Source organism: Cetorhinus maximus, chromosome 4 (assembly GCF_964194155.1).
Source record: "Cetorhinus maximus chromosome 4, sCetMax3.hap1.1, whole genome shotgun sequence".
In the NCBI taxonomy this organism is placed as follows: Eukaryota; Metazoa; Chordata; class Chondrichthyes; order Lamniformes; family Cetorhinidae; genus Cetorhinus; species Cetorhinus maximus.
The window spans coordinates 50,012,210-50,028,161 of record NC_135882.1 but is presented as its reverse complement, the minus strand read 5'-3'; the positions used below and the strand labels follow the sequence as shown (position 1 = coordinate 50,028,161).

General features: G+C 40.8%; 1 protein-coding gene across 1 annotated transcript in view; it reads left to right on the top strand.

The window, feature by feature from the left end:
* The window catches only part of reck (reversion-inducing-cysteine-rich protein with kazal motifs), a 170,180-nt gene extending 154,879 nt beyond the window's left edge, over window positions 1–15,301 (top strand). Inside the window, exons 16-20 of the mRNA XM_078539778.1 lie at window positions 1,424–1,560; window positions 2,560–2,700; window positions 12,146–12,334; window positions 14,639–14,761; window positions 15,258–15,301. Coding sequence (XP_078395904.1) covers window positions 1,424–1,560; window positions 2,560–2,700; window positions 12,146–12,334; window positions 14,639–14,761; window positions 15,258–15,301 — 634 coding nt within the window. The remainder of the gene's footprint in view (window positions 1–1,423; window positions 1,561–2,559; window positions 2,701–12,145; window positions 12,335–14,638; window positions 14,762–15,257) is intronic.
* The last annotated feature ends 651 nt before the right edge of the window (window positions 15,302–15,952 follow it).

The following is a 15,952-nucleotide window of genomic DNA, read 5'->3' as shown; positions in this document are numbered from 1 at the left end:
GGGGATTGGGCAGGGGGAATTTAGAGTTAGGTGAATGATCATCCATTATCTTATTGAATGGGAGAGCAGGTTCAAGGAGTTGTATGGCCTATTCTTGCTCCTATTTCTTATGTTCTTACTCTTTATGTCCATGTACCTGCCTGATGATGCTGAACCGCTGCAGAGTATGATCCATAACTGCTTTCAATAAGGTCCACACAGTGGGTTAGTCAGCAAAACTAGAGCACATAGGATTGGGGGTAATATTACTGGCATGGATTGAGAATTGGTTAACGGACAGAAAACAAAATAGGAATAAATGGGTCATTCTCAAGTTGGCAGGCTGTGACTATGGGGTACCACAAGGATCAGCGCTTGGGCCCCAGCTATTCACAATCAATACCAATGATTTGGATGTGGGGACCAAATCTAATATTTCCAATTTTGCTGATGACACTAAACTAAGTGGGAATGTGAGTTGTGAGGAGGATGCAAAGCAGCTTCAAAGGGATTTAGACAGACTAAGTGAGTGGGCAAGAACATGATAGATGGAATACAATGTGAAAAAATGTGAAGCTATCCAATTTGGTAGGAAAAATAGAAATGCAGAGTATTTTTTAAATGGTGAGAGATTGGGAAGTGTTGATTTCCAAAGGAAACTGGGTGTCCTTATTCATGAGTCATTGAAAGTTAACATGTAGGTGCAGGAAGCAACTAGGAAAGCAAATAGTATGTTGGCCTTTATTGCAAGAGGATTTGAGTACAGGAGTAAAGATATCTTGCTGCAATTATATAGAGCCTTGGTGAGACTGCGCCTGGAGTACTGTGCGCAGTTTTGGTCTCCTTACCTAAGGAAGGATACTTGCCATCAAGGGAGTGCAACAAAGGTTCACGAACTGATTTCTTGGATTGGCGGGAATGTCCTATGAGGAGAGATAGAGGAGACTGGGCCTGAATTCTCAAGTTTAGAAGAATGAGAGACAACCTCATTGAAACATATAAAATTCTTTCAGGGATTGACAAGGCAAGAAGGATGTTTCCTCTGGCTTGGGGGCCTAGAACCAGGGAACACAGTCTCAGAATAAGGGATAGGCCATTTAGGACTGAGATGAGGAGGAATCTCTTCACTCAGAGGGTGGTGAATGTTTAGAATTCTCTGCCCCAGAGGGCTGTGGAGGCTCAGACATTGAGTATGCTCAAGATGGAGATCGATAGATTTCTAGATAGTAAAGACTATGGGGATAGTGTGAGAAAATGGTGTTGAGGTAGAAGATCAGCTATGATCTAATTGAATGGTGGAGCAGGCTCCAGGGGCCAAATGGCCTACTCCTGCTCTTGTTTCCTAAGTTCCTAATTCATATACACATTCAAATTTCTTTTCAGGCTACAATATATCTGACAGTTCATGGAATTTCATTTTATAAAATCTATGTTCCTTTTATAGGTCAGACTGCTTAGAAATTCTTACAAATTGTGGAGACCATAGCAAATTTCCAGCAGGGCAGACTGCTGAAACTATTTGCAATCTCTTGTCCCCAGTTGAAGATTTAAAGAATTGCATTCCGCTCAAAAAGTACCTTGGTACGTATACTGGACAAGAATTTGATGATTTCGTTTTATTTAGTGTTCTTTTTTAAGACGCTAGTAGTAAGAGACAAAGAAGCAAGTTGCATTTATGTAAATGCTTTCTAGCGTCCTCGGAATGTCTGAAACTACTTCACAATCAACAAATAACTTTTAGAAGTGCAGTCACTGCTGTTGTGTAGGCAAATGCAGCAGCTACTTTTGCACATAGCAAGACCCTGCAAACAATAAATAAGATGAATGACTGGTTAACATTTTTGTAGTAGTTATTAGGAGATGAATGCCGGCCAGGTTACCAGGAGAGCTCTGTGCTCTTGGAATAGTGCCATGGGATCTTCAATATTAATGGAGACAGCAACTTATATTTATATAGCGTTTTTAACGTGATGAAATGTCCCTTGCCACTTCACAAGAGCATAATCAGGCTAAAAATGACATCGAGCCAAAGGAGTCGCTATTTGGACAGGTAGATAAAAAGCTTGATCAAAGAGACTCGTTTTAAGGAGGAATGGAATGGAGAGGTTTAGGGAAGGAAAACAAGTATAAATATGTAAATAGTTTTTTTTTGTCAGTTTTAACTATTGAAGAAATGTTTGCAGGTTAAGGCATGTAGCTGTTTCTCAAAAAACAACTTTGTCTCGGATAACATTTAATTAATTCCTGCATTACAACAGTGACTATACTTCAAAGGTCTTCATTAGTTGTAAAATGCTTTGGGACATCTTGAGTTCATGAAGGCACCATATAAGTGCAAGTTCTTTTTTAATTTGAAGAGCTCTGCATAATGCTGACCTGACTTGTTCATCCCATGCTAAAAATGTGTTGGATGAAGAAATTCTGTTTTAATTGGAACATGTGTGCGTGTGCTTGTGTATGGAAACCTATCACTTTTAAAACCTCATTGTCAATCTGACAGGTTTTCCATGTGTTGAATAGAATGAATGAACTTTTTCAGAAGGTATATCTCAGCAATTCTCCATTATGTATTTTTGATAGCTCCAAGTCCATTTCATAACATTGTTGAAGAGGTGATCCATCCATGTAATCCTAATGTCTGCCCCAATAACCACGTGTGTGAGGTAAATCGAAAGGGTTGCCAGGCAGGACAAGACTGTCTTCCCTACCTGTGTGTCCCAGGTGAGTAATACCGTTATCAGTGTTAAGTTATTGAGTTTCTTTTTACTTATGTTGAAGTTTCACTCGTACAAAAAGGCCTCCGAAGTTAGGCATTGTTGAAAACTGTGTATGCCAATCTTTCTGATTCACTTGATGTGTTTTTTGCTATATTACCTTGCTGCCACTGCCAGTCTCATTCATGACTCCCCGGTCCCTACATTGTAGCAATCTCAAAATGTATTGAATCTCAGCTGCCTTTTCTGAACTTCATGATCTTCCAAAAGGCTATTTGTTCATTCTTCAGGGAAGATGTATTACTTATTCACTTTATAGATGTGGGAGTCATTGCTCTTCAAACAACTTTAAAGGCTTTGCGTATTAGAAGGTAAGAATGGAAAATTGGAGGAAACCTATCCATTAAAGAGTTTTGCAGGAAATGCATGATCTCTCTGTTAAAAGACTATCCTCTGCAATGTCAGAATACATGAAATTTTGAAGAAACCCACAGAAGTCTTAATGTTTAGTTTATGATGATCATAAGTGTAGCATTTAAATTCCTATTTACTTAGGGGATGAGAAATAAGGCAGGTTAGAAGTTGAAACTCAGTTTACAAAAATGATTGTTAAGGATTATCGAGGTGTATAAAATATTAAATGTTATCAGTAAGGTGAACTGCTATAAAATATTGCAGAATATGGCCTGAATTTTCCCGGAATCATGGAGACTCCGCAGACCTTTATAAGTGGTGGGCGAGACCAGATCTGGAAGTCCTGTCCCCATTTCCAATGGATCCCAATTTCACCGGTAGGGGAAAGGGGATGGGGCATGACTCACACGAGGGAAACCCAAACTTGCCAGGGCTACTTGAACTCAGTGCTGAGTGCAAACAGACCCCATTTTCATTGCAACAAGACCCTGAACCTGTAGTGTGGAAGTTACAAACTTATGAAGTAGTCATAAATCTCCTGAAGGGTAGATAAGATCTGTAGAACTGTCAAGCCATTTAAATTACCAGCCTTTTAAATGTTTTTTAAAAATAGGCTGCCTGTGTCACAGAGTTTAAAAAACATTTTTTCCAGCAGTTGTAATAGCTGTTTGTTGAGGTTACCCTAAGGACTATCCTTATGTCATTATTAATGCTTGGCTGCTTTCCACAACCTATCCTTATCTCAGTAGGGAATCTTGGGTTCACGGTTTCATTGACAGCTCAAAAAGGTTATTAAACGACTAGCTATCTTTGTGGGGTTATGAATGTAAGTCTATTTTTATGAGGAATTAAGGGCTGGAGAGGATTTAAATATTATGATGGGAGTGTTTTTTAACTATAGTGATGTCTGTATCAGATTTTTGAACTTTATATTTATATCTTCTCAACATGGTTCCTGAGGTCTGCCCATGGTGGATACTGGAGAGTGTAAGGGCAAGTGATTGTGGGTGAATTGGCATGGGGCTATAAAGGGTAGTGGGGGTTAGCATGAGTTGGCATGGGGTGACTGGGGGCATGGGTTGGCATGGATGGCATACAGTAGGCATGCAGTTGCGCAGGGTGTTGGTGAGACCACATTTGGAGTACTACATGCAGTTTTGGTCTCCTTATTTAAGAAAGCATAACAAATAAGTTAGAATGTTCAGAGAAGGTTCACTCGACTCATACCGGATTATGGGTGGTTATCTTATGAGGAAAGATTGAACAGGCTGAGCCTGTATCCAGAGACGGTGTTCTTGAAAACATATAAGATGGGACTTAACAAGGTGGATGCTGAAAGGACATTTCCCCTTGTGGGAGAGATTAGAACTTGAGACCACAGTTTAAAAATGAAGGGTCTCCCATTTAAGACAGAGATGAGGAGAAATGTTTTCTCTGAGGGTCGTTAGCCTTTGGAACTCTCTTCCCTAGATAGTGGTGGAGGTTGGGTCATTGAATATTTTTAAGGGAGAGGCAGATAGATTCTTGACTAACAAGGGAGTCAAAGGATATGCGAGGGGTTGAAAGGTTATGAGGGGTAGGTGAGAATGTGGAGTTGAGGCCACAATCAGATCAGCCATGACCTTATTGAATGGCGGAGCAGGCTCAAGGGGCCGAATGGCCTACTACTCCTCCTGATTCGTATGTTTGTATGGGGAGTGTATAGGGGATGAGGGATAGAGGGCCTAATATTTAACAAAAAAAATTGGGATCAAGTCCCAGAGAACCTAGGTAGGCCTTTTGAACAACCCACTTTGGCACTCGGCAGCTCCTGTCACCACCTCCAATTTGCTTCCATGGGCGGTGGGCCCAACTCCATCCTGCGCCCTTGGAGGGAGGATCTCCTAATTCAGGGGAGTTTCTCCTAAGCTGGACACAGCGAACCAAGAAATCTCTTGACTCTTGGTAACTGACTTGGGAGCAAATATCTGGGCCTATCACTTCAAAGTAAGACAGGAATGTAAATTGGTGAAAAGTAATTTTAAAACAGATATTTAGGAAGTGCTCCTTTACTCAAAGTGGCAAAAGCTGAGCATAATGCATCTGACTGCACATTTCAGACAAAGCATTTGTTTTGAGCACAGCCGGTGTTAATTGCTATGCAAACCAAATCCCAGAGGGAAATTTGGCTTATGGGCCACAGCCTTGTTTTTATATTCTAATAATGAGAAGATGATGTACCAATCTCAGCAGTAAGAGGTCCAGTAACACTTTTTTGGGTTTTTAAAAATTATAAGTAAAAGTTTTATTAACCAAAAAAAAACTTAAGCAAACAAGATTGCAGTTACACAATTAAGGTTAGGTTCACTAAACATTCCCCCGAAAACCCTCTACTTGGTCAAACTCACAAGTAAGCACTTTCGAGGCAACACTCCCTTACAGATATATAAATATGGAGTCCAGTAATATCACACAAGGCAGTCTGCTATAGCTTCAATAAAGGTGTACCACATGACCTGTAACCTCTTCCACTTTGCTATGGAATTCACTTTGGAATAAGACTGTTTGCTGCAGACCAAGACTTCGCAACAGCCTCAAATAGCTTCAGCTATCTCTAGCCATCTCCAGCTTAACAGCTCAACAGCTGGTCAGCTTGATAGCTAACAAACAGCTATCCACAGTAACTCTAATATACCTTTTTCCTCTTTTATCTCAATCCTATTGTTCTCACACCCCTTTGAAACTCAGACCCTTCCAAATATAAGATCTTTGATATTTCCATCTTGTCTTTGTCTTTGGGTCAACAAAAATATAACACTCCCACTGCTATTTACTTTTGGACTCCTGCAAGATGCAAACATTTTCCAATACACCTCTGATTCCCCTTTGAATTTCAAACAACCTCTCAACTTATCTAAAAATGCAAATGTTGGATCTAACCTATTTACTTGTACCTCAAACTTAACACCTTTTACCTTTTCATGTTTCCAAACTCCCAGACAATCTGACTCCTATCAACTCTTCCCAGCTTAATTGAATCATGCACACAGACACTCAGCCTTCTTTACAGAATAGCACAGTATACCCCAAAATATTAAAATAAACATCCATTCTCACACATTAGAAAATTCTTTATAGATTGATGTTGATTATAGAGAAAGTTTAAGTTCCTTGAGAGATGAGCTTTAATGAGAGAGTCAGTCAAACTTTCAGTGTGTCCAGTGAACTTGACCACTTCTTAATGCAACATGGACTGAACAGAATTAACTGGTTTTGGTTCCCATTATATATAATCAATATAAATAACTCAGATAAAGAAATCAAAAGTAAGCTCTCCAAGTTTGTAGATTGGAGGTAGAACAAATAATGTGCAATACAGCCTGATTCAGAAAACTTTGGATCTTTTAGGAAACTAGCATAGTGGATGATAAATATGGTTCCAGAAAATAAAACTATTTCAAACCAGTCAAAAATATGTCCATAAGCAAGGAACCAAATTTAGGGATGTATTGAATGGAAAGTTGTACTGTGTATTGATCAAGAAACTATTTGGGAATTCTGTAGAAAAACCAATCGAACCATATGTCCGTAATTTGATTGCAATAATAAAAAAAAATTAAGTAATGGCTAGTATTAGTATTGGCAAAAAGTAATGGCACTGAAGTAGTGTGTGTAATATTAGTCCCCATATAACACTAAGGATATGTCAGTATTAATGATTATACTGGATCTTAGAAATTCAACTTCAATTTACCTAAGGAAATCTGCAATCTTATGAAAAAGATTGACAGAGTTAATTCAAACAAAGTGTTAACACTGATAAATGGTTTAAAAAGGGACATGATCCAAAACTAAAGTAATTAACAGCTGCTGAGGAATTCAGCTAAAATATTTCACACAATACTTCTGTGGAAGTTAATTCAGGAAACAGCTAGATATGCTCTTTGGGTTTAAAAAAGTGTCAAGTGTCTCAAGTTGGTGCATAATGTTTCTCACTGGCAAAACCACGAGCTTGGGTGACCCAAGTTTAATTTGGTCAAGGATTAAGCTGACTGTCACTTCTTCAGTTGATTTATTCTTGGTTTCATTTGAAGCCAGTTTCAAGGCCTACTCATCAGGCCATGGATGTTTCTTAGTTATTTAATATCATGAGAAGCGTTTATACTGTTCAATGATATTGCAAGTATTGATGTTCCAGGTAAGTAACAGAGTTTATTGTAAAATTATAATCTAGAAGATAACTTGCAAAGATAGGACAGCTTCACCCAGTGTTTTACTGAAAATATGCATTGGATTATAGTTTGTTGTAAATGTTGAGTTCCAGGTCAGAAGGAGAATAGAGTTTCAGTTGGAATTTTCTATACTGTATTATACTCAAAAATAAAGCAAGAGCCATGCTCCTTGTCAACTCAATGCCAAAAGTTGTCCAGTCCTCTCAAAATCTTCCAGCTCGTCCTTTCAGATTACTCTTTTGTCTTAGGTGGCTCTGGTGCTGTCCAGTGTGAGAACCAAAGTTACTAAAATGCTTGATGAGAGACAACAAATTATACTGGCTATGAATGATGCCACAGTAGAACAATAATCCATATATTGACACAAAAGCAAAACACTGCAATGCAGAAATCAGAAATGAAAACAAAAATTGCTGGAAATACTCAGCTGGACTGGCAACATCTGTGGGGAGAGGGGGAGAGAGAGAAACACAGTTAATGTTTCAGCTCAGTGACCTTTCTGCCCTTTCTAATGAAAGGTCATCAGCCTGAAATGTGAACTCTGCTTCTCACTCCATAAATACTGTGAATCTTGCAGAGCTTTTCCAGCATTCTCTGTTTTTATGCTGTTATGGACAGGTGGGGGATTAATTTAAACAGCCTTGATTTCTCTTCTCACTACTTGTCCATAAACAAGTGTTTTTGATTTCTGATTTCCCCTTTTATAAGTGGTGGCGTAGTTTCCCTAACCCATAAGTTTGGAGTGATCCAATCCTCTACTAATAAACCCACAGCAAACCCTAGATAAGGCAAAATCAGAGGGTTGGTTTATTTTTCACACATCCAAAATGCGGGAATGGGTTTGGCAACATCTTCCCCTTGTTGCACTCATACAATAAAAGAGGGATAAGGGAAAGAAAGGAGTACAAGGTAAGACCACTCTAAAAATAAGAGTTATGGTTTCATGTGAGTCCAGAGTCCAGAATCAAAAGTCTAATGGTGTATTCCTTCAGAGGTTAGCAGGCTAAAACTGTTGCAGGGTGATCAGTCTTCCCAGAAGCGATGACTTCCCCAATGGAAGAGGGCACGTAGCGATGAGTGAGCCCTATAGGCACAGATACAGGAGTTCCAATTTTCCAATAGTACACTGGGTAGATGAGGGCCTGGCAAAAAAGATAAAATCCATTTGGACGGAAAGTAACTTTGCAGTCTTTTGCCAATGCTATTTTACTATGAATGTATCATTCTTCTGTTGCTCACCTTTTAATGAGAATGTGAATTGCAAAATCTTTAAAGAAGTAGATAACAAAATTTCAGGTGCTTTCGTCATGATTGTCCAAAGCAATCTCAATTTAGAAATTGATCCCTTGGATTGAAAAACTGCCATTGTTACTCCATTACTTAAGAAAGGCGGGAGTGAGAAAATTGGGAAATTACAGACCTATGAGTCAACCATCTGTTGTGGGGGGAGTTGCTAGATTCAGTCATTAGGGATGTAGTGATCGAGCACTTGGACAAATCTGAATTACAGTAATCAGGGATTTGCAAAGGATAAGTCATATCTAACCAACCCATTGCATTTTTTGAGGATATCATTAACATGGTAGATAAGGGAGTGTTTATGGATATTACTTACATATACTTGCAGAGGGTATTCAATAAGGTTCCATATAAAAGACTGAAGTTGATAGATGAAAGGGCCTACCCCTGTTCCTACCCTTGCATGTTTGTTTTTACACTGACTGCATAAAAATAAGGCTGAGCACATATTTTGCTTGAATAAATATAACAGGATTATACAACCTTTTAAAGAAGTTAACCAGTTTCAAACAGAAGTTGGTATACAACTGTAATGTTCAGTTCTTAAGACTAATATTTTTGAGTATTGCTGAAAAAAGGGACATGCTGTCAAAGCTTTTTTTTTTTTTATTCATTCAAGGGGTGTGAGCTTCGCTGGATAGACCAGCATTTATTGCCCATCCCTAGTTGCCCTTGAGAAGTTGGTGGTGAGCTGCCTTCTTGAACCGCTGCAGTCCATGTGGTGTAGGTAGACCCACAGTGCTGTTAGGAAGTGAGTTCCAGGATTTTGACCCAGCGACAGTGAAGGAATGACGATATATTTCCAAGTCAGAATGGCGAGTGGCTTGGAGGGAACTTCCGGGTGGCAGTGTTCCCATGTATCTGCTGCCCTTGTCCTTCTATATGGTAGTGGTCATGGGTTTGGAAGGTGCTGCCTAAGGAGTCTTGGTGAGTTTCTGCAGTGCATCTTGTAGATGGTACACACTGCTGCCACTGTGCGGCGGTGATGGAAGAAGTGGATGTTTGTGGATGTGGTGCCAATCAAGCGGGCTGCTTTGTCCTGGATGGTGTCAAGTTTCTTGAGTGTTGTTGAAGCTGCACTGATCCAGGCAAAGGGAGAGTATTCCATCACACTCCTGACTTGTGCCTTGTAGATGGTGGACAGGCTTTGGGGAGTCAGGAGGTAAGTTACTTGGCGCACGATTCCTAGCCTCTGTCCTGCTCTTGTAGCCACAGTATTTATATGGCTAGTCCAGTTCAGTTTCTGGTCAATGGGAATCCCAAGAATGTTGATAGTGGGGGATCAGCGATGGTAATGCCATTGAATGTCAAGGGACAATAGTTAGATTCTCTCTTGTTGGAGTTAGTCTTTGCCTGGCACTTGGGTGGCGCAAATGTTATTTGCCAATTGTCAGCCCAAGCCTGGATGTTGTCCAGGTCTTGCTGCATTTGGACATGGACTGTTTCAGCATCTGAGGAGTTGCGAATTGTGCTATCATCAGCGAACATTGTACAATCGTCAGCGAACATCCCCACTTCTGACCTTATGATGGAAGGAAGGTAGTTGATGAAGCAGTTGAAGATGGTTAGGCCTAGGACACTACCCTTAGGAACTCCTGCAATGATGTCCTGGAGCTGAGATGATTGACCTCCAACAACCACAACCACCTTCCTTTGTGCTAGGTTTGACTCCAACCAGCAGAGAGTTTTCTTCCTTATTCCCATTGATTCCAGTTTTGCTAGGGCTCCTTGATGCCGTGCTTGGTCAAATGCTGCCTTGATGTTAATTGCAGTCACTCTCGCCTCACCTCAGGAGTTCGGCTCTTTTGTCCATGTTTGAACCAAGGCTGTAATGAGGTCAGGAGCTGAGTGGCCCTGGCGGAACCCAAACTGGGCATCAGTGAGCAGGTTATTGCTAAGCAAATGCCGCTTGATAGCACAGTTGATGACCCCCTCCATCACTTGACTAATGATCGAGAGTAGAATGATGGGGCAGTAATTGGCTGGGTTGGATTTGTCCTGCTTTTTGTGTAGAGGACATACCTGGGCAATTTTCCACATTGCTGGGTAGATGCCTGTGTTTTAGTTATACTGGAACAGTTTGCCTGTTCAGGACAGATTCGAAAGAGTACCAAATCTCAAAGCGAACAACAGTTTATACTGAATGAGAAGAGGGTGCTGATTGGTAGTCAAGTGGACTCTGATTGGTAGAGATGTTGCCATGGAAAATGCACCAGGGAACAGTTAACTGCCAAGCTTTTATTTAAATTCAAACCAGGCAAGTCGACCCTGGTCAAGGCATTGCCATGGGGAATGAACTAGGGAATGGCTGTTCCCCAAGTTTTTGTTTAGTTGAAAAGGCACAATGGGCGGGCATGTTCCTTCTGTTTGCAAAGGACAGGGCCCTGAACGTGAATATATGTAGCCTCTAGCACGCAAAAGTAAACCACACAACAAACCTGACTGATGATCTTAAATTGGTTGTTAGTGTCATTCTTAGCACAATCGGGATTGTTTTGCAAGTGTTATCCCATTGTGGAATCACATCTAATGTTCAACGCAATGTTCTGGGTTCTGCAAGCATGGGCTCGTTGAGCATAGTCAGTACTCTGCCTGTTGCGAACAACCGAAAGAATGTGCTGTTAGATATGATCCACCAGTTGGGTGGTGTGGGTGAGTGTTTTGTGGGGGGTTGAATTGAATGTTTGGGGGGATGGGAGTGGGTAATTGGGTCCGAGGGTGCTGGGCGGTTGAGTCCAGAGATGGGTTGTTGGGTTGGGGGACATTGGGATGTTTGGGGGGTGTGGTGGGTGTGGATTACACTTGTAATCACTGAGTTACACCAGAAATTAAACTCAAGTAAGTATCACGCATCTAGTCCAAGTCTCTGACCCTGATCTTGTTGTTGGAGACGTTCTCGTAGTGTCCCAGCCAGCACAGATCAGCTCTTCAGAAGCTTAACCTTCCAGGCAATTACAGCACATTTGCATGAGTCAGGACTTACCATGGGTCCTAAAACGCAACAGTGGCAGATGTCTCAATATTTGCTGCTGTTGGCCTGGTGATGCATTTCTTTGTGAATCTCCTCACCCTTTCTTCCCCCCCACCTTCCCACTCTTCCTCGCTTTCTCTCATATTCCTACCTCCCTTTCTCTTTTCTCCATCCCTTTTGTTCTAGGTTCCCTTGCTGCTATTTTCTAACCTGCCCTCTTCAGTTTATATCAACCCCAGCCATTGACCAATTTAGTTAAGAAAACTAAGGCCAGTAGAAAATCAAGCGTTAAACAAGGGCACATAGTGTGATCAAGCTTGATCAGTCTGGAACAAAGGACACAAATAGGATTTTGTAATACAGCTGTAAATGCATAATACAGGGATAATGAAGTTGCTGCACTCTAATTTAATTGTTTCTGATTTCAGCTTAGCTTCAAAATACATATACAAACATGCCTCTATTTGAATTTTTTTTTGATAGTGATGTTTGTTTTCCAAACTCTTTACTTACTGATTGCTATCTGTACACTGAAAGCATGTGTATTTTTGTTTCAGGATGTAAACTGGGAGAAGCTTCTGATTTCCTAGTCCGGCAGGGCACCCTAATTCAGCTTCCTGTGGCAAGTGGAGAAATGGGTTGTTACAGGGTGTGCACTTGTGGCCCAAGTGGACGGCTGGAAAATTGCATGGAGATGCCTTGTATTGACGTGCAAAAAACTTGCATTGTCGGAGGCCAGAGGAAAAGTAAGCTTTTCAGTTTGTATGGGTGTATACACTAAGTTATTTAAGAATGTATCATTATTAAAGCCACTAAAATAGATTTGCAGATGAGTTCAAGGCATGAGTCTGGTCAAACCCTGAGTGCCTGAGCAAGCCTGGGCCTGAATTTATGAGCGACCCCATTGTTATTTTTATTTAGTCTGTGAAAAACACAAATATTTCTAATGCTGTTAAGAGGCTGGGAGAGCTTTGTGTACAGTTTGTATGGAAAAATAATTAAGTGTTTGAACTTTTTACTTGGGTCTTTATTATGCTTAAAAGTGATGTAAGCTAATGGATTTCCTGGAGTTTTGTTATGACTTTCAAATATTTAGGGCAAGATTTTTGCTCCCAAGGTGGGTAACGCGAGTCAGGAAATTTCCCAGCTTGCCTCACCTGCCTCAGAAGGAAGTATCCTGTCAGATCCAATTTTCACTCTGGGAGGGGCAGGGTGTGGGGGTACAAGATGGATTTGGGCCTGCCGCCTCTAGATGTATATTTGAAACAGTCACAGGAGCTGCCAAGTGCTGAGGCAGGAAGGCCAACCTTGGTTTTCTGGGACTTTGTCCCAGTTGTTACCTTAAATTTTTTAAGCCCTCTAGCCCTCAGATCCCATCACAGCCCATGCCCACATGCCGACTGATGCTTCCCCACCCACCCTCATGGTCTCCTATAGCCCCTATACCAACCCTTAAACCCCACCCATCAACCTTTGCCCTTGAACCATCGATGCAAATTCACCCAGTATTCACCATGGGTAGACCTCAGGAGCCATGTTGAGATGAAATAAAATATAACGGTCTTAAATATTTATTACAGCCTTCACTATATTAAGAAACCACTCCATTCATGAAAGCCCATTCAAAACTTTTAAATCCCGTGTCTCATTAAAAGATAAGCGTACTTGTATTCATAACCGCACATCAAAGCCAGCTAATCCTTTAATAACCTCTTTGAGCTGTTAATCAACTTGTGAACTTGGGATTCCCTGCTGGGATAATTATGGATTGTGGAAAGCAGCCACGCATTAATAATGACATAATAATAGCCCCTGGGAAAATGTCAACAAACAGCTATTGTAACTACTATAGAACAGATTTCTTTTTCAACTCTCACTGACGCAGGCAGCTTATTTTTTAATTTTTAAAGGGCTGGGGATTTAAATAACTTTGTAGCTTGACAGTTGTATTTTCGACTTTACCCACCTGTCACGAGCATTTGCCTCTAATCTTAAAAATTAATGACTCCACGCTGCATGTTAAGGCACTTACAACAATGAAAATGGGATCTGCTTGAACTCAGCACTGAATTCAAATGGCCCTTCCAGGTTTGTGTTTCCCTGATGCGTGAGTCAACTCCCCCCAACCCTTTTTTATGTCATTTATTGAGAAGTTTCATTGTCAACTTAATCTCCCTGAGGCATGGAGCTGCCTCAAGGAGATTGTTGCACTCTTTCGCGCACGTGCCTCAACTCTCCTCCCTCCCCCTGCCCGCTCGCACAGTTAGCGCTGAGCGCTACCGGCCGCGTATTATGCTGAGCGGGCCTTAATTGGCCTGCCTACATAAAATGGCGGTGCGCAGCCGATCGCGGGCGGCGATCGGCTCCTTGCCCACCCCAGCCCATTCCCGCCCAGCCCGCCCGACATAGGTAAGATTCAGCCCCATGTCACTGGCCTTAAACTTTACTTAACATTTTTCATTTGCCTCTGCCAATGACCCAAGAAATAATGTTAATGGACAAAAAACAAATTAATAACAGTTCTTTCACAAATGAAAAATGTTGAATTTCTGTCACCCCCAAGCAACTTGGAAAGTTGCTTGACAGAACTCTATAATGTTATCATAAAATGCAAAATCACCTCGTTATCTTGAAGAGCTGGTGATGACAAAAGTCACTCGGTTTGGTGCAATATATAGAAAGAACAAACTTGATTAGGGACATCGCAAACTATTCACAACAAGGAATTCTTTTTTGAACTACAATCACTGTTGGCATTTAGGCAGTTACAGCTGGTCTTTTTATGTGCTCACTTCTCTCAAGTGAAACTTGAACCCACAACCTTGTGAGTCAGGCCAAGTGTGTTGCCGTTGAGCTAAGGCTGACACCTATCATCCCAAAGCACCTCACATGCTCATGATTAGAAGTGCAGTAGCTGTTGTAGTGTCAGCAAATCAGCCATCTTGCATGCGTTTAAAGTAAACTCTCTCAATGAAATTTTTTCTTTAGCCTTGTTAGTCAAACCTTTTCTGAATTTCTGATAATAGTTCTTTTGTTTCTCTGCCCCACAGGTCACGGAACATCTTTTAAAGTGGATTGCAACACGTGCTCATGTTTTGCCGGGGAACTAATATGTTCAAACCGTCAGTGTTTGAGTGAATACAGTTCTCGGCTAGATCGGAGTATGTTCACAGGTCAGCCTTTCAATAAATTCATTATACTTTTAAAAATTAGGCCACAAAATAAACTAATTTATTACAATTAAGTTATTCTTAGATTTTCTATGCGCAGAAAAAAATCCAATTATGTATCATTAAGAGACCCCTGGATGTAGTTTTTCATGACAGTAACTTTTTACAGTTAACAATTATGCAATGTCATTGCAAAGATGAAAGTAATTTAAATGCTTGGTTCTAAGGGTGATAATTCTCCAAGTATGCACTGTAAACCGGAAGCTTGTCTTGATGCCAGTGCTTGTTGCAGAGTCACAGGTGCACTAGTGCAATTTTCATACAGTTTAGCGATAGTCAGTAAAGTTCCCAAAGACTGGAAAAGGAATATTTTATGACTGTAAGGAGAAACTGAAAGAACTATCAAATTAGTCCCACTTCTCTATCTTCCCCAAAGCTCTGTAAATTTCCTGTTGGCTATATTAATCCCTATTCTTGAAAATAACAATTTTGTTAAAAGGTTGTCGTCTCCAGGAGTGTCCCTACCGCCTTTTGGCTGTCTAACTCTTAAGCCTGACTTATCTCCCCTCTCTTTTTTGAATTAGGGTGCAGCATTTACAACCTACAAGCCCTCTGGCACTACTCCCATATCCAAGGAAGACTGAAAGATTCTGGACAAAACCTCTGCTATTTTTCCACCCTTTCTTCCCTCAGCAAACAAGGATGCATTCCATTTGGACTGGATAAATTTTCGATTTTGAATGTTATGTGTTTTTTAGGTGCTGTTTCTTTATTTTTATCCTGTCAACTTTATCTACCCCCTCCTCCACTTTACATTGGTAGCATCCTCTTCTTCAGTGAAGACAAATGCAAAGTATTCATCTTAGTAGCTCACCATGCCATCTGTCTCCACAAAAAGGCTTACCTATTGGGCCCCACCCTTCCTTTATAAGTTTATAAAATACTTTGGCGTTCCTTCACAGAATCACAAAATTGTTACAGTGCAGAAGGAGGCCATTCAGCCCATCGTGTCTGCACCAGCTCTCCGAATGAGCTTTATGACTCATTCTCCTGCTTTTTTCCCATAACCCTGCACATTGTTTCTATTTAAATAATCATCTAATGCCCTCTTGAATGCCTTGATTGAACCTGCCTCCACCACACTTCCAGAAAGTGCATTCCAGACCCGAACCACTCGCTGTGTGAAAAAGTTTT